This window comes from Chiloscyllium punctatum, chromosome 6 (assembly GCF_047496795.1).
Source record: "Chiloscyllium punctatum isolate Juve2018m chromosome 6, sChiPun1.3, whole genome shotgun sequence".
NCBI classification, from domain to species: Eukaryota; Metazoa; Chordata; class Chondrichthyes; order Orectolobiformes; family Hemiscylliidae; genus Chiloscyllium; species Chiloscyllium punctatum.
Genome location: NC_092744.1, coordinates 68,983,968 through 69,008,914, shown reverse-complemented (window position 1 = coordinate 69,008,914; position 24,947 = coordinate 68,983,968). Strand labels below are relative to the sequence as shown.

Below are 24,947 nucleotides of genomic sequence, written 5' to 3'. Positions count from 1 at the left end.
CTGAACAGCAAGGTGAGTGTGGCTGTCTACACTCCACTCACACCATTCGTATGACCTTTTGATTTCTCTGCCTATGTGCTTCTAATCACTCCACCTGATGAAGCAGCAGCACTCCAAAAGCTTGTGATTTTGAATAAACTTTTGTGACTATATCCTGGTATTGTGAGACTTCTGACCTTTTTCAAAACGAAAGAGGACATAGTCAGTTTAGAGGCAGGAATTAACTGTTATGAAAAATTTTGGTTTTAAATAACATAACGTCTGCAACAATTATTTTCAAACAGTTTATTAAAGGAAAGGTGAAGCATCAGCTTTAAAATGTACAAAAAGAAATTTTATACTGAAAATGTACAATTTACAGTATTACTAGTAAAACCAATCAAGGTAACACTCAAAATATAAAACTTATTAACTTCAAACTCAATTTCAAGCCCAGCGTGGAGGTATCCAGACATGAAACCATTGTTTCACATTCTGCTACAATACTGCCGAAGAATTCAGATTTAAATAATTGACTGCACAGCATAAGTTGATGCAGAGATGATTCTAACCATGCAGTACCTATCATCGCGCCACTCAATCCACAGAACTATTTCAGATCATTGACAATTTAGCCTGAAAACTGTACAAAACTAACCAAATATCGCATATTTTCACAACTGCTTAATAGCAATACCAAAAAGTCAATACCTTTAAAGTCAGCTTTTCTGTTCATCTAAGTTAGTATTGTAGATTAGTAAATGACTCAAATGACCTTACAATTTAAAATCTAGTTATAACTACTTTCAAAATGTGAGAAAACATTAAAATTTATCATGTAATATTCTTTCCATTTATGACAGTAGCTTTCAATATCTTCTGCAAACAGTTTCAAGCAGTATGTTTTGATTAGCTTTTGTTCTGTGAAATTTCAGGTGTCAAATTGTCAATTTCTATATTGGAAACTGTCTACGGACAGTTAAATTAAGATGGTTAAAATGTTAAAATTGTAGTTTACAAAATTAATTTGTTTCTGACATTACTTTAAAAATATGATCAGATGGGAAATGGCATTAAAAGAACAATTCAATACTGCAGGTAACTAATGAGAAGCAAGACAGATGGAACACATTCTAGCACATTGGGCTAATCCTCCATTTAGTCAATTACTGAACTCTGTTTTGTATAAAATTATCTGTAAAAGTACATCTAGACAATTGAGAAAGTCAAAAGTGGGCATTCCTTAATAATGAATAGAGTAAATCTGGAATCAAGGGCAACAGTGCACCAAAATTTAACAACGAAATGTGCTCTTGACCTAATTTTTACACTTTTGGGAGTGTACAGCATTGATTTATACAACCTGGTTTTAGAAAATGTACTGTATTATGAAGTGTCATCAAATAACAAATATCTCTCAAACTGAATTTTAAGAAGCTACACCAGCTTCTAAATTTCACCTGTTGGGTTCTGAGCATTAAAACTAAAAGCAAAATGCACTGGACTAATGATGATAAAAGTGTACATCTCAACTCTGCTGAAGTCAAACTTAAAGCAGTAATGAGTAGTCTTCACAGTAAATAAGGCAGCTTTTGTTAAGAAAGTAAGTAGCTTGCTGTAGACATATGTATAAGATCTTAGTATTAAAAAGAAAAGAAACCTCTGGATTACTGTTACCTGTGATTTGCAGAAGCAATATTTCACATTTCTAAAAAGCCCCCACAGAACCTATTACCCATTTATACATGTACTGTATAAGTTTTTTGCAATTAATTTCCAGTTACCCACCCCACCCCTCAATAAAATAAATGCGTACCACAAAGAAACCAAACTCCAGTGTGAGAAAATTGCTTTGCTCCTAATCTAGATTTTCAGCATTGCTGCCTTCTGAAAAATTTCTAAGCTTGAATTAAAAAACATAACATAAACTGCTGATCTCAAAAATTTTTTATATTAAACTGTACAGCAGAAAAAAATTACAAAAACTCAGGGAACTCATCTGTACTTTTGGTGTCATCTGCTGTATGTGCCACCCTATCTTTTTAAATATGCCTTCATGATTTTAATACAATTTACTCTTGGTTGATATATATATTTTTTTAAAAAATCCTACTGTGGCACTCCTCAGCAGTGCTACAGTCCATCTGTCAGGTCAATTTTGGGGGTAGGGGGTAATTCTTCCCATGAAGATCACGGTTTTCGGTCCATAAGAAAATCTGTCTCAGTAACAGACCATTATAGTGCTTCCTCCTTCAGGCTTCCCCATTTATCATAATCAAATCTTCATCAAGTTTATCCTTTGATAAAAAATAAATCAGATCTTGAGTATGTAAAATTTAGTTTAAAAGTTGCTGTCACAGTATTTAGATCTTGAATTCTCTTTAGACGATGGAGTTCTTAAAAATATAAAACTTCCAGCAGTCTCAGAACATAGGCATCCCAAAGCCCTACAGAAAAACAAAAATAAAACAAAAAATCCATCTTCAGATTTGTGGGAGGAAATAAATCTATGCACCACAGAACATTTTCAAATCTATCAATTCAAAACAATTTCTGTAATAATTCATGTACAAATATGTGGTAGTACAAAAGCTGAATTTACAAGTGCAGGTATAAATTTACAACATTTAATACAGAATGGATGATAATCATTTAAGCAGAGTAACTAACTATCTCTAGTTCTGGTTAGTTAGTGTTAATCTTTAGCACATCAACTAAACAGGTTAGAATTTTAACTTTGATTCACTATAATAGCTCCGCATTTAAAAATTTTCACTGTGTGAAATAGAACTGTACGTCAATATGTTTAAGGTTTATATATAGATATATATATATAAATAAGTTCCACAGTTGAGAATGTACATTTACAAGTGCACTGAAGACTTTTTAATAGAATAGACTTTCAGAGAAATAAATAGAGATGGTGAAATTATAAAAGTACACAGCAAACACAAAATACTTAGCAATGATTCACATCACTGGAATCAAGATAGACTTGTAACAGACATGAAAAAGAAGAACTAGGACTTAAGTCATGTGTAAATAGAGTGTACAAAATATAATGATTCCAAGAAGCTTGGCTTTGGAAAGATGGAATTGGGGCACTTCCCATCTCAGGAAAGAGCCAAAAAGCCCAGATTTGCATAACCAATATTCCTTAGAAACTTTTTGTATAATATACATTTAAATGGTATACAATATTAGTCAATAAAACAGTTCAATCATTCTCATTAATACATGAACATTGCAGCAGGAAATGTTAAAAACATTACAAAAACTTTCTTTTCACCGGTTCATTGTTAGACAACTGCAGCTGTAAATATTTAACTATATTTAATTATATTTGACCACCAATTTTGGAAGAAATAACTTTTTGGTTTAGTTTTCATGTTCAGTAAATATAAAAATCCTGAGAAATTTAACTTTTCCAATTACATATTCAGGCCTTGTGTGGCTATTTATAAATATTTTGACAGCTACAAGAGAATACTCAAAAACTTAATTTATCTTGGTTAATAGAGGAAGCATCATAGACCGAAGTATTCCTTGATACACACCGAATCATCTTCCATTATGGCAGTAGAGTCGAAGAAATCTGGTCTGAGTTCAGCTCGTTCACGTCTGTTTCGTGACGGAGGCTGTGAAAACAGTTCACATAATTATATTTGCTGTTCAAACACTACGCTCAAAAACCTGAGCACAGATAATAAGCCATTTTCCAATCAGGAAAATGAACATCAGTTCACACAAATCATTTCAATTTAAACTGAAAAACACACTCAATGAGCACATTTAGGAAATGGACAGCAAGCCTGTGCTTAATGATAACTTGCTTCATGTTTTATTTAATGCTGCTGATATAAAGTCAGTATAATTATATAACGTGGTACGTTTCATTTTAATGCTTTGTGCCAGACTTTGTGTTTTGAGACCTTCTCACATGATCTTTCCCCAGTACTTCCGTTTTTGCCTGGGTACCCCTACCTACCATCCACCTGTCAGTCATAGATCTCTCAGCCTTGTTTCCTGTCATATCCTTGGCTTGGCTCCTGCTCTCTGGAATTCACCTCCTCTCTGGGCCCTGCTTTCGAGTGTTGCCTCTCTCCCAAGCCTTGCCTCCTGCCCTCTAACTTCAGTACCCCAGGTACCTGGAATGTTCATCTGGCTCCTGGTTTTGTATGTCCCTGAACTCAAGTTCTAGTCTCCATCTAGTGGCATGAGTTTGGCAATACAGAGACTCAGGTAATAGCTGCATTAATTAACATCTGCCACTAGATGGAGCCTGGCTAACCTAAAAGTACTGCAAAGTGAATGTAGTTAGAAAATTGCCCATTTCTGTTACATTTCTTTTAATGCGATATTTTATTTTGCAAGTTATTATAACTAGCACTGAATGGTATTACACATATTGTGAATACTGTTTCTTTTTGTACATTTTCTTAGGTGAGAAATATCCTAAAAATATCTAACTGTGCATGTAGCATTGATTCCTACGGGAAGCCTCAATTCACAGTCATTTCACTCAAAGTCAAGAATGCAACTACAACTTTAAGTGAGGACTTAGTAAAATAGGAGATTATTAATTGGAGGTTTACAGGCATTACTTAGAAACTAAGGTCAATTACCTAATTGTTGCCTGATTTTTGTCAAAATTTGGTTTACCATATCCTATAAATCAAGATAAATTAGAACACATAGTTGACATTCAACTCTCAGTACAGGATTCACTGGTTTTGTTATTTTGTTGGGCAACAAATTTACCGGTATTGATAAGTTCATTCATGCAAAAAGAAAGCAATAAAAATGGCCTGGCATGAAAGTTTTTCAGTTGATTCCACTTAGCTGTCTCAGTCACAGAGATGTACTATATGGAAACAGACCTTTCGGTCCAACTCAGCCATGCCGATCAGATATTCTAAATTAACCTAGCCCCATTTGCCAGGTCTTCGCCCACATCTCCAAACCCTTTCTATTCATATACCTATCCAGAAGTCTTTTAAATATTGTAATTGACCAGCCTCCACCACCTCCTCAATCCATACACACACCACCCTCTGCATGAAAACGTTGCCCCTTAGGTCTCTCAAATCTTGCCCCCCCCTTACTATGGCCTATGGCCTCTAGCTCTGGACTCCCCCACCCTCTGGAAACTTACCCTATTCATGCCGCTCATGATTTTATAAATCCATGTTAAGGTCACTCCTCAACAGCCTCCAATACTCCAGGGAGAATAGCCCCAGTCTGTTCAGCCTCTCCCTGTAGCTCAAACCCTCTAGCCCTGGCAACATCTTTGTAAATCTTTCCTGAACCCTTTCAAGTTTCACAATATCCTTCCTATAGCAGGGAGACCAGACTGCACACAGTATTCCAAAAGTGACCTAAACATAGTACTCTGACTGATAAAGGCACACATACCAAACACTTTCTCCTATCTACCTGCTAATCCACTTCCAAAGTCTCTCAGCTCAGCAACACTCCCTGAACCTTATCATTCAGTGTATAAGTCCTACCCTGATTTACATTTCTCATTGATCTAAATTAGACTCCATCTGTCACTCCTTGATCCATTGCCCATTAAGATCATAACTGACCTTCATGCAATAAAATTGTCTAAAATGTGGGCAGTTTCCAAGATTCAAGCCTCATTTAGTTACAAAGGAGACAAAGCATAATTCTATCAATAAGGAAGATTTAGATGTTTTATCATCTCCAAGAATAGTAAGCATATTAAAGCAACAATCCCATCATACAATGAAATAGCTTTGAAATCACTCTTACCACCCCAGTGAATTTCAAATTCTATGTTCGTGGTTACCAATGCATTTCAGTGGACTCATCGTGATACTGCATTCACTGCCATTATATTAATTTTACATGATAAATATAAATCTCTCAGTCTCTAATTTGGATGCATCTTCAAGCAGAGGAATTAAGATTATGTAGTCACTTTTAAAACACAATCAATTAGACAGCAGGATATGTGCGTATATATAATACATATATATATGTTAGCTCTATATTCATAAGCTCAAAAAAGATGTGTGAATTAAAAGATCTGCAACAAACAAATCAAAATACTAATTCTGTATTTTGAAAGCTCTTTTATATATAAACATAAGCAAACTATAAACCACTACTCAAAATGACCAATGGTAAAGGATTCCAATGGTAAAGTAATCCTTGGTAAAGGATTATCCCAAATATGATACTGTCTGATATTAAATGTACACCTATTTTTATCATACAAATGACCACCTACCAGATCAATAACCATAGTGTCTTCAAATTCTTCATTCATATCCTCCAACTGACCCCTTGATGACATCATTACATCTTCAAAAATTGGTTCAGCATCATCCTCCATTAAACTGTGACTGCGGCTGTAGAAACAAGGAAAAATTAAGTTGAAAAGCTATAATGGCAGCTATATCCAACCATTTCCTTCTAGCCTCAACAAGAGTAGCACTCTGATTTTTCAAGAAAAGGGATACATTCAGCAAACTCCTAAGTTTGGTGTCATCCTAGTGTCCCCATTTATGAATAGACGTTAACATGCACAAATGACTCTTAGTCTTTTAACTGATTTCAAATAGATCTGCAAAAGATTGCAGAAGGAGTAATTAATCATCATTCCTTGCACTTATCTAACAACCCCCTCAAACTAATATGCAGGCAGAGGTCCTGAAACCTTATGACTTCTTGTAGTACAGTCCTTATTACAATATGCAATTTCTGAATGGAATCCTAACAATACTGTCCCAAACACCTTCAAGCTGCAGCTTAAAGGGATTACCTGATTTTACTTCAAACCAAAATTTATTAAAAATAATCTCAACAAATATAAAAAAATACACTAACAGATACTGACAGATATGACCACAACTAATCTGGCACTATGGCATCTTTCACATCTTCCCAAGTACCGCAACATGGCATCTATGATTTCTTAATAAGCAGTCTATGAACTTACACTGATTGCCTTACACCGCCTCGTGCTTTCATGTAGTTCATGGCCACTCTGTCTTTTCGGTGGGCCTCTTCAAGCTTGTGTTGACCCAACCAAGGCATTTGCATTTGAGGGCTGAACAGAAAAGTACCTCACTTTAAAAAATGAACTGATATGGTGAACAAAATCTATAAATTTCAATACAGAAAGAAAATACTTTAAATTGCTAAAAGCACTAAATTGCTAAGTGTTGCACTTTCTCCTTTAGTGGTCTATGGTGCTCAAGGATCACTGGTTTTGGTCATAGGTAAAGCCAACTTACTTCTGTACATAATCAGATTCGGAGCCCCGTTCGGATTCCTGATCTTCCATGTTGTGTTCTGCCGGTTGCCGAGGATTTTCCCGCATGACTGTTGAAGTCAACTGTGGCGGATGCAGGACTCCTGGAGTTTGAACAGTGTCATTCCTGTTCATCCATGAATTATCCACATTCTCCTCTACAAAACCAAACAAAAGAAAATGCTGTCATGAAGAAATAACATGACGGTTGCTCCTATGTTTTCGAATGATTGAATTCTGAATTAACACTTTGGAGGCTAACCTGAACTGGAAGTTCAACAAACCACCAGGCAAACAAATTGTTTACGGAATGACTGAGATGCTTTCAATGAAGTGCAACATTTCTAAAGTGACCATTTTTGAAGAAAACCTACTAAAAATGTACAAGTTTGTTTTGTTTGTTTTCACCTTTCCTAAAGCTGATGTAGAGTTCCACTGGTGCCCTCAAATAATCTACACCAACACTCATTTTAATATGAGCTGACAGTCTATTAATAGAAGTAAAAACAATGACTGCAGATGCTGAAAATCAAATATTGGATTAGTGGTGCTGGAAGAGCACAGCAGTTCAGGCAGCATCCAACGAGCAGCGAAATCAACGTTTCGGGCAAAAGCCATGAAGGGCTTTTGCCCGAAACGTTGATTTCGCTGCTCGTTGGATGCTGCCTGAACTGCTGTGCTCTTCCAGCACCACTAATCCAGTCTATTAATAGAGGCAATTCAACTGTGGTGGATGAGGTGAAGAGGACAGAGGACGATGGTGAGGGTTTCAATTGCATTTGATTATGCCTTAGACTTTTAATACAAAGTTTAAGCCTCGAGACGAAGTTAAAATTGAGCGGCAAAGGGAGGCATGTTGTCTGCTCAGAATCCTGTTCAACAAGAAACCTGGGTGGATTGGTTGCTCTAGGGAAGGAGAGGCTAATATTTGCTGGGGAAAAGGTACAAGATGTTCACATCTGTCAATTATGACCTGAACAACTGTGCTGACTGTGGAAAGATTTTATCTCCAAGTCTCACAGTAATGCTTCAAGAATACCAGGCTTTACTTTAAATGGTCTATTTGATTCCAAAACTATTGGGACTGAAAGAAGATTAAATTATGTCGCATTTCTACCTACCTGCAAGGAAGGAGGAGTGACAGAAAGAGAGAGAGAGACAGACAGAGGCATTCAGCTTCTGTTGTTTACCATGCAGAATATGGGTGGAATCTTACACTTGGATTAAAGTGCAAAACAAGGTTGGAAGATTCACCTAGCTTTGGCCAGAAGGAGAAACCTCCAGGGTATTTCACACTGCGATAATTTGTTTGGGAACTACTGGGAAAAGGAAGCAATCCACTGGCAGTCAAGAATATTTTGAACTAGTTTTTAGAGAATGAGGTGTTGACTTAAGGACAGAGTAAATTATAACCTTGGAGGAGGTTTTCAATTGTTTTATAACCTAAGTGGAGAGTCTTTTCTATATAAAATACAAGTTTCCCATTAAAACAGTGTCTGTTATTTATTTATAATTAACAAAGTGCTAGAAACAGTACGACTCTGGCAGCATCTCTACAGAGAAAAACAGTGTTGAAATGTCAAGTTGAACCACTCAGAACACAGACTCAAAATGTTAACTTTTTCTCTCTCGACAGATGCTGCCACATGGGCTAAATGTTCCAGGATTTTCTGTTTTTTAAAGATGTTACACTATTGTTTGTTTATTAACTTCTAGTTGTATTTGCTGTTTTTCAGGCATTTTCTTTTTCATGTTATCACATTCCCTTTTATACTGCACAACTTAATTTTCACAACGCTTTTATGTGCCACTATACTAAGCACCTTCTCAAAACCCGTATTAGGCAGCATACATTTGGCTTCTTTTGTGAATGTTTTGAATCTAGTATTAAATTTGTTAGACATCACTCAGTTCAGCAATTTATGTATTGTAAGTGTCAAAATACTGTTGCAAACAATTTTTAAAAACAGATATGATTCACAATGATGCAAGACAGCAAGTTCAGAGCAAGCCCAAACATTTCAACCTGGCAAATCTGTTTCAAAATGTACAGAAATAGTCTTGTTCAATGTTTATAAAATGTTCATCGTTTGGTAGCCCTAAAAGGAATAGTGGAGTTAGGTGTCTCAACAAATTACAAAAGCACCGTGACATATGGATGAACAGTGTTATCAAACTGCTTTCTTAGCTACACAGAAATTAGAATAAAGACAAATTTAGAATATGCAAGTTAATTTTCTGAATAACTGAAATAAGGGTGCCATGCTAAATAGTTCTGTTACTTGCCTTCGGTCCTCCTTTTGTTAAGTGGTGGACGCCCTTTTTTACTACGTATTGAGGAAGCTTTACTACTGCTGCCTCCACTAATCACAGACATCCTATCGTCCTCCCCACCAGTAAGTAATGAGTTGCGATAGGAGATCAAGGGCAGCCAGATATCCTCTCTTCGTTCCATCATCTGCTCAGACATGAATTTCTCCAGGTATGCATGGCTAAAGAAAACACAGTAATGTAATATCTAACTCCTCAATTAAAAAAGGATAAAATATGTAGAGTGTTTTTTTTAAACAATGTTACACAAATACAGAGGAACAAATTGAGAATATGTTTCCTTTCAATTTGATTTTAATGCAGACCCTGTCTACTCTGCTAGACAAGCTCTAGATACTTTGATCCCTACAGAGATTCTGGGTTATTCATTAATTTACTTGTCAACCACTCCTCCCATCTGCTCAGATCACTCCATGCACTCACCTCTACACCAAGAATTTTAACGTTGCTGTTAAGTAAATTAAATAAATATCTAAGAATATGTAGTCCCCTGTATAGTTCAGAGGAATAAGAGTAATAATTTTACTCAAAATAATGAATTTTTTGGTAACTTAGTTTCTTAAACATGTTATTCTGTAAAAACGTGATTTTAAAAACCATAGAGACCAGAAGTAAATGCAAGTTATTTATCATACTAGGATAGAAATGAATTTTTTCATATTTTACTTACACAGTTTTTTTGTCCTGGCGCAGAAGTTTAGAGGAGAATTCACCAAGAATCTCAAGGAAGGCAAGATTTGGTGGAGGGTACTCTGGTCCATTTGGGTTAGGATATTTAAAAGCAAACTCTATGCCATCCCTAAAGTAATAAGCAAAGACTTGTTAGAAATACTGCAAAGGGCCTGACTTTAAAGCAATTAGGTTTCATAATTCAAGCAAGTTACCCACAAATGATAAACTGTTGAAAGATATTTCTGCTTGTCACCTAAAACCCATAATTTTGGGGAGTAAGTATTTTAGAAAGATTGTACCCTAACCAGTAAACTTGTTGAGAGAGAGGAGGAAGAGTGTTTTCGGAGTACAGATAGACAAATCTTTAAGTATGTCAATTCAGGTTGAAAAACATTAAAAAATTAAATGACATTTGGAAAAGTAATATTTAAAGGAAATTAAGTTGAATTTAAAAAATATTTCTGTCATGCTTGTGTTTCATGCATCCCAATATAGGAAAGATGTTACATGAACAGGGAAGGTTCACCAAAATTATACTCTGATTAAAAAAAATGTTATGAAAGAAAATTCAAAAACACAGACGACATGGGGAATTGAATGACGCTTTTCAGGATTATGATAGCGAAAAACTGCTTTAATCAGTTGGCACATCAGAATAAAGGGTTGTAAAGTTTAGGTTATCACAGCTAACACTAAATCAGTTATAAACAGCATTAGAAATGTTACAACCTGGTAGTACTTTTGTGAAGTATGATCGCGATATTGTAGTACTTATAATATTGCACTGGTACTCACTTGTGTAAGGTAGCAACAGCTTCTCTCGTCTTGATCTGATCCAAACCAAAGGTGAGGGCAAACCGACGAGCAAGTTCTTTAATACCACTGACATGGGCTGATGACCTGTCAAGATTTGGACCTTGCTCCTGGACAAGCTCATTGAAGAGCTAAAGTGAAAAAAACCTGAAAGTTAGCATTTCACCTAACTCAAATTTGCTCAAAAATAAGCTGCTTTTGATGAACATTAGAAACCTCTTACCTGCTGTAAACTGAGAATAAGTGTCTTGGCACACTGAATTTTGTCAATTTGTCTGGTTTTACTTAACGTTTCCTTTATGATGTCTCCATAGTCATTGTAATACTGTTTTGTAAAAGTACACATAAACATGATGCCTTATTGGATACTGTCCATTTATTTTTTTAAAAAGAGATTTATAATTTTCAAGATGTCAATAAACTTTGAATTTTTCTTCAACAGCAGAACGTATACTAATATTGCATTACTTAATACAGCAATCTAGTTAATTTAGCATGCTATGTATAAATTGGCATAAAAAGAAAAACTTCAATGACTTTCTAAAGTTTATTGGATAAAGGTACAGACAGTGAGATATTATGCCATATATACTAAGTATTCACAAGTTTTATTTTTAGTTTGTGCTGAGTTAATTGATCTCAAGCAATGTGGAAACTGGCCTCAATTTTCCTGAATTACAAAGGAAACACTTGGCATTCAAGTACATGACTTCTATCAAGTGAGTTCAGCTGAAAAGTGCACACACTTGGTTAGAGACAAAAAAAAACCTGCAGATGCTGGAACCCAAGGTAGACCAGCATGAGCGTGGAAGAACACAGCAAACCAGGCAGTATCAAGAGTTGGACTTCTTCATCAGTCTTGAAGATGAGTTACACTGAATCATTGACCTCTCCACCTCCAGAAAGTGCACTAATGTTAGGCCAGAATCAGGAATGGCTCTAATGTCATTACAGTCATGGGATAGGTTCATTGTCTAGGCATATACAGAAAAATGGTGCTTGGAGAAAGCAAAGGAAGATACTGTTGGCTCAGAACATCAACCAAGCAGAAGTGGTCAATGGGTTGAGAAGTGACAGATGGAGTTCAATCCAGATAAATGCAAGGTGCTGCATTTTGGGAAAGTAAATCTTAGCAGGACTTATACACTTAATGGTAAGGTCTTAGGGAGTGCTGCTGAACAAAGAGACCTTGGAATGCAGGTTCATAGTTCCTTGAAAGTGGAGTCACAGGTAAATAGGATAGTGAAGGTGGCATTTGGTATGCTTTCCTTTATTGGTCAGAGTATTGAGTACAGGAGTTGGGAGGTCATGTCGCGGCTGAACAGGACATTGGTTAGGCCACTGTTGGAATATTGCGTGCAATTTTTGTCTCCCTATCAGAAATACATTGTGAAACTTGAAAAAGTTCAGAAAGTGTTGGAGGATTTGAGTTATAGGGAGAAGCTGTACTAGCTGGGGCTGTTTTCCCTGGAGCGTCGGAGGCTGAGTGACCTTCCAGAGGCTTACAAAACCATGAGGAGCATGGATAGGATAAATAGACAAAGTATTTTCCTGGGGTGGGGGAGTCCAGAACAAGAGCGCATAGGTTTAGGGTGAGAGGGGAAAGATATAAAAGAGATCTAAGGGGCAACTTTTTCAAACAGAGGGTGGTGTGTGTATGGAATGAGCTGCCAGAGGAAGTGGTGGAGGCTAGTACAATTGCAACATTTAAAAGGCATCTGGATGGGTATATGAATAGGAAGGGTTTGGAGGGATATGGAGAAAGTGAGGACTGCAGATGCTGGAGATCAGAGCTGAAAATGTGTTGCTGGAAAAGCGCAGCAGGTCAGGCAGCATCCAAGGAGCAGGAGAATTTACGTTTCGGGCATAAGCCTGAAAAAGGCATATCTGGTTGGCATGGACGAGTTGGACCTAAGGTTCGGTTTTCGCACTGTACATCTCTATGACTCCAAGTGATTGTCAAGATAGTAAAAGGGTAATACAGGATGAATATTTCCAACAAATCAATATTAAGTGCAGCTAAAAAGAAAATTACAAGTTATATTAATTTGATCTACAAGGTACTTTAATTCTACTTTTAAAAATAGCAATGTTCTAATCTCTAAAATTACCTTCATATAATGCTTGAAAATGTCAGCAGCAGCATTCATATCCACAACATCATAAATTATAAGCTTGCAAAAGCCTGCCAAGAGGTTTCTTCTTTTATGAAGGGCTTCAATCTTGTTGGCTTCATCCTCTTCATCTCCTTCTGCACAGGAGAAAGAAATGCAAGATTACAATTTATTTGGTAAAATGGCAATTTCACACTTGCTAGAGAGAAGAAACCAGCTACTATAATTACACCCTCTATCATCTTCTCAATTCAAAACTTAAGACACGCAAATTCTTTTCCACTTGATGCAGATTACTTTCAAGTCCAATGTTACGTGGTCTGAACAGATCAACGCTGATGCTCATAAAAATAATAACTGGTACCGTAAGTAATATAATAATTTGGATACTATCAGGTAGAGTATCTTAAGTTATGATAAATATGGATAAATTCTGAATACTACCAAGAAATCAAATAAATTTAACTTTAATTTACTTTCATGTGGACAGTCTTACCCATGCTTTGGTTCTCCTCATCTTGATCAATAAATACATGATCCATTACAAAGCTGAGCAACTCTGACTGCAGTCCAGTATCTGGGCTGTAAACAATTGGCTTGAGCCCATCCCTGCCACCAGTTGTCAATTGGTGACTGAATATCATTAACAGATCACAAAGCAACATGAATGCCTATAATGGGACAAAATGAAAAGAGTTTTTAACAGAAGCAGTTGAAATTACATTTTGGAATCAATGTTTTAGCTTGATGCAATACATTTCAAAAAATTATTTACTTCTGTTGAAGCATAAACTTAGACAAAGATCTTCACAACTTTTTTGAAGCACTTACTGGCTGTTAGGGAACTTTGAGAGAAATGCATTGTGAGCAACTGGGCTAGTTGGCCGAGGAATGGCAGATGGAGCTTAAGCATAAAAATGCGAGATGTTGCATATTGGTAAGACAAACAAGGCAAGACTTGCATGGTAACGGTAGGCCTTAGACAGTGTTGTCAAAAAGAGACAACTAGGAGTGCAGATACACAGTTCCTTGAAAGTGGCGTCACAGGTATATGGGATGGTGAAGGTGGTGTTTCGCATGCTTGCCTTATGGTCAGAGCATTGAGTACAGGAGTTGGGATGTCATATTACAGCTGTATAAGATATTGTTAAAGTCATATTTGGAGTACTGAGTGCAATTCTGGTCATCCTGCTGATGTTATTAAACTGGAAATGATGCAAAAAGGATTTACACAGATGTTACCAAGACTGGAAGGTTTGAGTTATAAGGAGAGACTGGATAGGCTGGGCCTTTTTTATTTAATCCCTCAAGCTGAGACGGTTGCAGGGTGACCCAATAGAGGTTTATAAAATCATAAGGTGCGGAGCTAAGGTGAATAACCAAGGTCTTTTCCCCAGGATAGGGGAGTTCAAAACTAGAGGGTATAAGTTTAAAGTGAGAAGGGAAAGAATTTAAAAGGGACCTGAGTGGCAAGTTTTTCACACAGAGGGTGGTGCGTATATGGAATGAGTTGTCAGAGGAAGTGGTAGAGGCAGGCACAATTACAACATTTAAAAGACATTTGGAGATATAAATGGATAAGAAAGGTTTAAAGGGATATGGGCCAAATGTAGACAAATGTCACTAGCTCAGTTCAGTTTTGGAAATCTGGTCAGCATGGATAAGCTGGGCTAAAGGACTGTTTGATTTTATAACTCTAAAATTAACCAAATTTACCACTTTAATTACATATGAATAAAATCTTACTTTATGGTGGAAATAGTTACCTGCTCTTTGACAGATGGGTTGACATTTGTCAAACAGTGCTGACAGACAATACAAAATGCTTTCAATGTTTTTCTCAATCCTAGTTGTTCATCCTGAAAGAAATAATTTATAAAAATAAGTTATATTTAACACCTAACTAAATCTACAGATACACAATTGAGCAAAGCACAAAGTTCAATGCTGTGTTCAAATGTTCAAAAATTACATTGTCTATTTTTTCCATTTTTTCTAGATGTACTACATCAAAATTGCATATTTCACAGGGTTAGTAAGTTCCAATAGCAGTTTCAATTTACCCTCCAATTACTATTGCTAGAACCCTCAAATATGAGAAAGGTTATGCCTAACCACAGAAAGCTATTCAAAGGATTCATCTGAGCATATACATTCCAGAATGAACTCCTATTAGCTATTGCTCATTTTGCTCTCCTAGCATATTTGATTTTAAATCTCCCACTTACACTTGTGTCTGCCATGTTAATTCAAGACAAACAGCCATGAAACAGGCAATAAGAATTACTATTCAATCAACCGTAGTGCTGGAAAGAGCTGCATACATTGATTATTAGTTGCTGTACTTGAGATTGCCATACTCCATGTTGTATTTAAATGGGATATTTTTCACATCTGGTTCCAGCTAAACTGAACTTGAAAATAGTCAAGTAAAAAAGAAACACTGAAGAAAAAAGAATGAACCTGCAATGGAAGGAGGGATTACAGCTCTGGAATGGCAGGACACTTAGAATTAAAAAGTCTTGTAGTTTTGTGATTCAGGTCACCAAGTACTGTGGACTAAAACATTTAGACTCCAGTGAAAGAGGATCTGAGCTTTCCATTCCACTTAAAAGCAGAAGTCAATTAGAAAAATACAAGTTTGAATGATGCATTCTTTCTCAGCGCCAAGCACTGAGGGGTTCCTTATCAATTTTCAAGCTATCCCCGTCCTCAAGCATTAATAACATAAACCCTCAATCACTTAACTGATAATCCTCGACTTTCATCATCTAGCCTTTTACTGTTTTCAACTTTCTTGTTGTGCTACATTTATGGACATAGTTTCTTAACACTGATTTCTCAAAAAAAAAATCCCATGTGTTTTTGATGTTCTCTTACGGGTAAATCTCAATACAGAGGACTAAAGACCAGTCAAACTTCTAAAAATAAAGTAACATAAATTTCAGACTATCACATGTCACTTCTAACATCACTTCTCTCCTCAACATGCCTTGAGAACAATTAAAGTGACATTTTAAGAATTTACCTGATTAAGACCCTGTGTAAGTGCAGCCACACTGTAAATGAGGAAATTGTCCCTTTAGTAGAGTGATGCCAATATCTAGTGCATAAGATTTACAAACTAGACCTTTTTTAAATGACAGGAAAAATTTAATTCTGTATAGACCATGAATAATGAACTATAAAATGGAGGAGCTAGTTTATAATGTAAAAGTATCAAAAGAAAAATAAAGAATATAAATTATTCCCAATAAACTAGAACAACGCAGCCTAAAGTAAACTACTTCAACAAGTATTTCCATTCTGACCAGAAACACCATGGATCTAAAATCGATTTAGAAATCTTAGTCGTGCTATAATAAATGACCATAATTGGAAATGTCACCCAAAAACAGAATGCTATATTTTAAGAATGTATTCACAGAAACAAAATTTCAATTAAAAAGGTATAAAGTTTTTCCCAAATAGATTTAATTAAAAATTTATGACATCTTGTTTCTGGCACAATTCCAGTTCTTCCGCATTTGTAAAGAGCCTTTTTTTAAAGCAATAACATGAGCATTGCTGACTTTAGAGCCTTTCCTCACCTTAGTTGGAGAACCTTCAGCTATTTTGACAAGTTGCCACAGAATGGAGTAGTGACAGCACTGGAGCGCCTGGACCACTATCTAACCAGTAAAATAAACAGAATGGCAATAATTACACTTCAGCTGATTGGACAGGTAGCAAAGTGTCCAAAACTTCAAGAACTTTCCCATTGAAAATTAGAATAAAAAATTATGTTTTTTTATTCAAAGCCTACATTAACTGAACTCAACATCTTTTAGACGTACAGTTTAAAAGCATTAGAAGAATATATCTGTTAGCTTTGATGATGCTCATTATTCAAATTAAGCTGTGTTACAGTGGCTTATACATATTAAATATTTCTTGCGCTACTGAAAATCTAGCACATCCACATTCAATTATTTCAAATGTTCTTAAAAAAAAGAAAACACACATTCTCAAAGGAACTGCAAGAGCTAAGTCTTTAAATACTTTGGAGAAATTCTTACCTGTTCTGGCATAGATCCAAGTTCAATCCCACTTTTTAAAAGCCTGTAGCAGTTTCCAAACAGTTCCCATTTTGTAAGATCGTGAGCACTAATAAAAAGAAAATGTTCAAGTAATGACAGATTATATTCTTCCACAATCCAGGCTTTTCTGGCTTCTTAGCCCTCCGCTAACACCACATTCAATAAAAAGGTTGAAAACAAACACCTGTCTTGCAATGGCCCGATGTGATCAAAATTGTTGTAGCTTAGAATCATCATAATCTGCGGTCTACCATTTGTTATTAAATGCACAATGGCTGAAGTTACAAACTTCATTAAGTTTCAAACACAGAAGTAATTCATTAGCTGCATAATTTCTACAGTTTATCAGTTACAACAAAGGTGAGACTACCTTAAACAAATAATGGTAGATTATTTCCAAATTTCAGTATTATAGGAATGAAAAGATTTCGACCAAAGATTTTCTGAAAATGAAACTAATGTAAAACATAAACAAATCTAAACATGAGAAACTGTAGAATGCAGAGTTTATTCCACTTGATTTCAAACCTCTGACATCACTGTTAGAACATGTTCTATATATATAAAAAAGCTCTAAGTTTCTGCTTGTTTGACCAAGTATTTTAGAGAGGACTATGTCCTTAACGTGAAATTTATTACCGAACATTTCAAATTGATATTAGTGAAATATTTCCTGATGACCTATCTTCTCCAGCTATAATTCTGAGCTAACAGTTCCCTTTCAAGGGCCCAACTAATGCGAACCGAAAGCCAGTGCTGAATGGTCTGAAAGCAGCATCCTATGCATCAATTTTTCTTCCCTTACTGCAGGGAACCTAGCTTTTTCATAACACCTTTCACTGTTAAGATGAACACTCGCCAGCTGGGGAACCATCAAGACAAGGCTACATTCCAGCACTCCATAGAATCGTGCACAAGTGTTCCAATGCACCCAGTCATCCTGAAAAATCAAAGTGCTTAATATGTAGAACAAGCTTTCACATACTTGTGGAAGGCAGTTAACCTCTTCAAAGTAGAGAGAACATTATAAATGTCGTCATCATCTGCTTCTTCTCCCTATGAAAACAGATAAAATTGATGCTGCCTTAAAATAAATTCATACAATGCAGTGAATAAAGGAAAGAAGTGCAACTCAGACAGTTAAAAATCCATACTGTAGTCTACCAGATATGAATGACATACTTCCAGGTTCAAACTATTGCAAGAGAGCATTTTCTGAATTTAAGAAAATGAAATTTAGGGGGTGGAAGCCTTCACAAGATTTTAATCATTACTTAAAAATCATATAATCAGCGAACGAATGCTTCAGTTTGGGTTCCACCCAAAGCCACTCAACAGCTGACGTCATTACAGCCTTGGCTCGAGCATGGATAAAAGAACTTAATTCCAGAGGTGAATTGAGAATGGCTGCCCTTGACATCAAGACAGTATAATACTGAGTGTGGTATCAAGGAATCCTGGAAAAACTGAAGTGAGTTGGGGGCTGATGGGGGGGGAGCGAGAAAAAGGAAGAGCGAGAACCTTTGCACTGAAAAAGCACAAAAAAAAATTGCGGTTACTGGAGGTCAGCAGTCTCCGTCTCCTTGGTTCAAGCTGATGATTCACAACCACTTTCTCAAGGGCAATCAGGGATGGGCAACAAATCAACAATGCCAGCATACAAAGCAAGAATGTAAAATCTGTCAAATATAGTTCTTTTAGCCACATAACAAAATGACATATCAATCAAAACACTCAAGATTGTAAAGCACATCTTCACAACAGATCAGACACTATTATTCTAGGCAGATAATTTATTGATAAAGTTTGCACTCACCTCCTGTAATAAGTCTTCAACTGACTGACTGAATCGCTCTACCAGCTCATCAATCATCTGACTGCGTGCAATGTTAACACGGTTCTGAATTGTGTATTCGTCACTACACAGGATGTTATACGTTTTGCTGCATGATTCTAAGACATCTGACTCTATGTGCTTTTCAACAACAAACTTGGTTTGTTTTAGCAATGCATCGAGGTGCTGGGAGAAGGGGAAAAAAATCAAATAAGCAATTTTTCTGTTAAAAATAGACTATTAACAAGATAGGAATATGTTCTTTCTCTTGCAACTCACCATTTTTAATCAATCATATTCTCAAGCAGAACCTATCAATTTATTTTCTACTCTAGCAGCAAGTGCTCCAGTAGTTTACCCTCACTTCTCTTCTTGGGCATTGCTTAGCCACTTTGAGGGCAAGTCACCGGCCTCTGCTCATGATCTTGCTCGATTGGGAGGGTTAAACAATGAAACTGCTTCCTGTTACTTGATGTGAGAATTGAAAATCCAAGAGCGGCGGCTGCACTGTTCCATCACCATAAAAAACATAACCTCCCATTTACTATACAAATTTCTTCACTCAGTAAATGTATCACTACGAACAGAATTTACTTCAACCATTCCAATAGCAGTCAATAACAAAACAGTAATTTCACATGAAGAACCATTGGTCTGTTTTATTACCCTCTTCCAGGATGTTACCCTTGAAACCTGGTGCCCAATTTCATTATATGTATTACTGTGTCATGATAGAAGTGAAATGACTGTGTTGAACTTTATTTCTAATAAACAGACACAACCTTTACATATTGTATACACTTTTCTACATGGAAATAAAAATTTGACATCTTTTCAAAGTTGAATGCACAGTAAAGGTAACTATTCTGTTAAGATTTTTGTTAGCACTAACTGAACACCAACACCTTAAGATGTATTCAGGTCAAGATGGAAGCAGGCTTCACACTGAGGAGATGGAATTGCTGCCTTGTGAGTTACACACAGGCATCTATTATTCCATGAGAGTCTGAGATAAAATTAACAGAATATATCACAAAATAATTCTCATTACTATTTACCTTTTCCATTCTTCCTGTACTGTACAGCTCTAAGTCAAAGAACTGAGGGATTTGCAACAGATTTGCCACTTTCTCAGAATCAGCTGAGTACTGAAACACAATAAATATCCAAATTCAATGCTATTTACGCTCAAAAGATAATATGAACACTTGCAATTTTAAAGCATATTCATTCTCATCTTGACATTTACTACATGAACACTGCATAAATATTACAAATTGGTTACCTTTCCTAACATCATTGGAAGTGCCACTATGAACTGTTCTGTCAATTTAGTGCGATCATCTATCTGCATTTTTCTCTCCTTTGCAGTCAAAACCTGTAATAAGATTGCAATAAAAGTTTTCAAACTAGACTTGTAAATTTTCAATTTTTTTTAAAGAATCATACTCACAAACACAACTGCAAGTTATGTATCTAGGATGAATTACAAGTTGTACACAAAAAAAAATCTTTACAGGTTGAAACACAGAAAAAAAAAATGTTCAATTTAATCTACTCTAAAAGAAGTTGAAGACTTCACACCAAACTTTAGCAACAAAGGTGAGGATTGTAAATACCAAGTTGTGTTCCGAAAGTGCTTATGACTGTATATCTGCATATTCTCACATATATATTCACACATATCAAGTTAGGCTATTCCTATAAATAATGGAAGATGGAGAATGAACAATTCATGAAAAAGAACGTGGAATTTTATTCAGTGCCATTCACAAAAACAAGATGTCCAAAAGCACTTTAAAGCCAATGAAACACTTTTCATACAGCAGTGGTAATAAGGGAATAAGGCAGCTATACTGTGCTCAAACAATAATTCGATAAAGACCAGAAAATGTGTTTTTGTGACACTGGTTAAGAGGTAAATATCAACCACGACACAGCTATCAATCACTTGTACTTCTCTAAAATACTGCCTTCAGGAGTATTTAAAAGCCTTGTTTTATTGTCTTATCAGAAGCACTTTCTCAGAACTACAATGGAATATCAACCTTGATTTTCACTCTCAATTCCTGGAATGGAACTGAAGTTTACAACCTGGTGATGAATTAAGATCACTACTAACTATTTTCATTTGTTCATGGGATGAGCGCATCTCTGGCTTGGTCAGCATTTGTTCCCCATGCCCAATTGCTCAGAGGGCTGTTAAAGGTCACCACATTGTTGTGGATCTGGAGTCAAACGTAGGCTACATCAGGATGGCAATTTCCTTCCCTGAAGGACATTAGATGGGTTTTTTACAACAATTAGCTGCAGGTAGACTCACTTTTCATTCCAACTTTTTGTTACTGATTTCAAATTTACCATGGTGAGGCTCAAACCCATATCCTCAGAACATTAAACTTGGGTCTTAGTTACCAGACATTACTACTATGCTACTGCCTCCTCTAACAGAGTCAACTGAAATCTATGTTTGGATACTTGGATAACAATGGTGTCATTTGATTGATAGAATTATTTCCTCTCATTCATGATTAAACCAATTATGGAGATGATGGAAGGACAATGCTGCAATGATATTATCACTGGACTATTAAGACAGACTATTAAGGGTAATGTTCTGGAGACTCAGATTTGAATTATACCATGTCAGATGATACAAATTGAATTTTTTTCAAAATTTCTTGAATTGAAAGTCTAACGATGACCATAAAACCACTGTCAAATTGTCATAAAACCCATCTGGATCACAAATGTTGTTTTGCTGCCATCTTTACCCAGCCAGGCCTATAGGAGCAAAACTGTATTCAACCACAATCACAGTCAGTCACATCCTCCACTCTACCATTACTACTGATCGAGGAAATCAAATCTGGTTCAATGATGAATGCAGGAGTGTGTACCACGACAGCAACCTAAAATTGAAGGGTCAACCTGTTGAAGCTGCAATACTTTGGTGTCAAACAACCTAAGCAGCAAAAAACAGATAGAACTAACTGATTCTGTAATTAATGCACCAAGTTTAAACTCTGCAGTCCTTCCACGTCCAATCATGAATTGTAGTAGACAATTAAAAACTCTGGAGAAGAGGGCTTTACAATTATTCCACACTCAGTGGTGGGGGAGCCCAGCACATCAGTGCAAAAGATCAGGCTTTTGCAACAATCTTCAGCCATTTGATCTTGGCCTCTTCTAGAAGTCCTGAGCATCACTGATATCAGTCTTTAACCAATTCAATTTACTCCATGTAATGTTAAGAAATAGCTGAAGGTTCTGGATACTGCAAAGGTCGTTGGGTTCTCAAAACATTCTGGCAATAGCACAAACGTCTTGTTCTTCAGGACTTGCTGTACACCTAGCCAAGCTGGACCAGTAAAACGACAACATAGGTGTCTACTTTACAGTGTGGAAACATTTCTAGATATGTTCTATACACAAAAATCAGGAAAGGTCCAACTTGAGCCAACTCCCACTCCATCAGTGGAACTCTTGATCATCAGTTAAGTGACAGAAGGGGTCATCAACAGTGTTATACAGTTAATGACCTGCTTAAGAACCCGCTCACTGATGCTCAGCTTGGGTTCCACCAAGGCTATTCAGCTTTTGACCTCATTACACTTGTCTCAAAACGTGGACAAAAGACTCAACTCTAGAGGAGAGGTGAGAAGGTAGCCCTTGATACCAATGCTTAATTTGACCGAGCGTGGCATCAAGGAACCCTAGCAAAACTGAATTCAATGGGAATCATAGGGAAAATCTCCAATGGTTGACTTATACCAAGTGCAAAATAAGATGGTTCAGTTGTTGGAAGTTCATCAGCTCAGTCCAGGACATCACTGTAGGAGTTCTTCAGGGCAGTGTTCAGACCCAACATCTTCAGCTACTTCACAATAACTTCCCATTCATCATAAAGTCAGCAGTGGAGAGCTTTGCTAATGATTCATAATGTTCAGCACTATTCACAATTACTAAGGTAATGAAGCAGATCATGGCCAAATACAGAAAATCCAGGGATTACCAAGGCAAAGAAAATGAACTGGACTTGCACTTTAACCGAGTTCCAGATGAGGTCAGAGGGAGGAATTCTGCAGTAGTCACTTCTTGACTCTCTTAAGCCTGTCCACCTTCTATTAGGCACAGGTCAGGAGTGTGCGATGGAATCCTCCCCATTTGTTTGGGAGAGTGCAGGTCCAATAACACTAAAGAAACTCCACATCATCCAGGACAAAGCAGCCTGTTTGATTGGTACCCCTTCCACCATCTTCAACATTCACTCCTCCCACCACTGAGGCACAGTTGCAGTTTGAAAAATCTACAAGATTCATCTTAAACAGCATATGCCAACCCCTCAACTACCATCTAGATGGACAAGGATGGAGATAAATGGAATACTACCATCTGCAAATTCCCCTCCAAGCCAATAATCATCCTGACATGGAAATGTTATCACTGTTCCTTCATTGTTGCTTGGTCAAAATGCTAGAACTCTCTCTTTCAAGCTTTGTGGGTATACCACAGTAGCAACTCATCAACTTCACAAGGGTTTAGATTAGAGTGGTGCTGGAAAAGCACAGCAGGTCAGGCAGCATCCGAGCAGGAAAATCAACGCTTTCAGCAAATGCCCTTCATCAGGAATATAGACAGAGTGCCTCCGGGGGGGTGGGGGGTGGTGTGGTGTGGTGGTTGGGGGGCTGGGAGAAGGTAGCAAAGAGTACAATAGGTGAATGGGGGTAGGGATGGGTAACTATGCATGGTAACTATCCTTTTTCTGACTGACAGATTAATCATAAATGAGAAGAAAGAATTCTAACTTAATAACTTAGAATGATTGCTTTTACCCATGGGATTTGGCTTTCTTTAATTACATCTTAAGTATAAACATATTACAGATGTTTTGCACCAAAAACTAGGAAAACTGACTTTAAGTATCAATTTTATTCCACTGACTTCAAACCTGTACTTCCAGAGACAAAAGTATAATACCTACCCTTTTGCCTGTTCCTCTCCCAACTGGAGGATGTGCTTCTGCAGCTTGCCGAATTGTACACACCATAAGCTCAATAAGTGCAGTTTCCTGCCTGTCAGTCATACCTAGTAAAGATTAAACAGCTTCAAAATTGCAGAACATTAATGATTCAGCACTAGCTAAAATACATTATATGAGGAAGAATTTTTTTAAAAATCAGTACTGTATTTGAGTAGTATATAGCGCCCCTGAATTTTGCAATAAGAGTATAAAACCATCACAGTCACTGCTCCACAAACTGACAGCAAGTGCTGTAATCTGCACTTGTGCTCTTAAATACAGAGTGAAACTGTCTGCAATCACAGACACTGCTCCACAACCTGACATGTTCTGCAATCTGCATGTGCGCAAGTGGAAATGGAAATTCAAAGGCTTCGGTCAGCGAGGCACAGATGGTTATAGCACAGAAGATTATTCAACCTGTCATGCCTAAGTTACCACTCTGCAACTTGACCCGTCCCAATTTTTCCCTGTAGTCCTAAACATTTTCTCTCTTCAGATGATTATCCAATTTCTTTTTCTAAGTTACAACTGAATTAAGCTCCAGCACACACATAAACAGTGCATTCTAGATCGCAAACACATGTGAAAAACAGTGCTTCCCCATGTCACTGTTGCTTCTTTCTCCAGTCATCATTATTTAGTGCCCTCTGCTTTTCATGTTTTTCACCAATGGGAACAGATTCTCCTCTGGTACTCAGAACCTTCATGATTTTGAATGTGTCAATCAAATCTCCTCTCAACTTATTTTTTCCAAGCAGACAATACCAGTTTCTCCAATTTATCCACATAACTGAAGTCCTTCATCCCTGGAACA

At 36.7% G+C, this 24,947-nt stretch overlaps 1 protein-coding gene across 4 annotated transcripts in view; it reads right to left on the bottom strand.

The window, feature by feature from the left end:
• Positions 1–270: 270 nt before the first annotated feature.
• The window catches only part of stag1a (STAG1 cohesin complex component a), a 210,911-nt gene continuing 186,234 nt past the window's right edge, over positions 271–24,947 (bottom strand). For all 4 annotated transcript variants that reach the window (XM_072572882.1, XM_072572885.1, XM_072572883.1 and 1 more), the window contains 19 exons: positions 24,092–24,195; positions 20,393–20,485; positions 20,166–20,255; positions 19,090–19,293; positions 18,259–18,329; positions 17,253–17,340; positions 16,785–16,865; positions 14,961–15,053; positions 13,691–13,865; positions 13,192–13,331; positions 11,304–11,405; positions 11,063–11,211; positions 10,266–10,394; positions 9,551–9,756; positions 7,248–7,422; positions 6,950–7,060; positions 6,239–6,359; positions 3,537–3,617; positions 271–2,426 (listed from right to left, as the gene is read on the bottom strand). In XM_072572882.1, the coding sequence (XP_072428983.1) occupies positions 2,403–2,426; positions 3,537–3,617; positions 6,239–6,359; positions 6,950–7,060; positions 7,248–7,422; positions 9,551–9,756; positions 10,266–10,394; positions 11,063–11,211; positions 11,304–11,405; positions 13,192–13,331; positions 13,691–13,865; positions 14,961–15,053; positions 16,785–16,865; positions 17,253–17,340; positions 18,259–18,329; positions 19,090–19,293; positions 20,166–20,255; positions 20,393–20,485; positions 24,092–24,195 (2,237 nt within the window). In that variant the 3' untranslated portion in view covers positions 271–2,402. The remainder of the gene's footprint in view (positions 2,427–3,536; positions 3,618–6,238; positions 6,360–6,949; positions 7,061–7,247; positions 7,423–9,550; positions 9,757–10,265; positions 10,395–11,062; positions 11,212–11,303; positions 11,406–13,191; positions 13,332–13,690; positions 13,866–14,960; positions 15,054–16,784; positions 16,866–17,252; positions 17,341–18,258; positions 18,330–19,089; positions 19,294–20,165; positions 20,256–20,392; positions 20,486–24,091; positions 24,196–24,947) is intronic.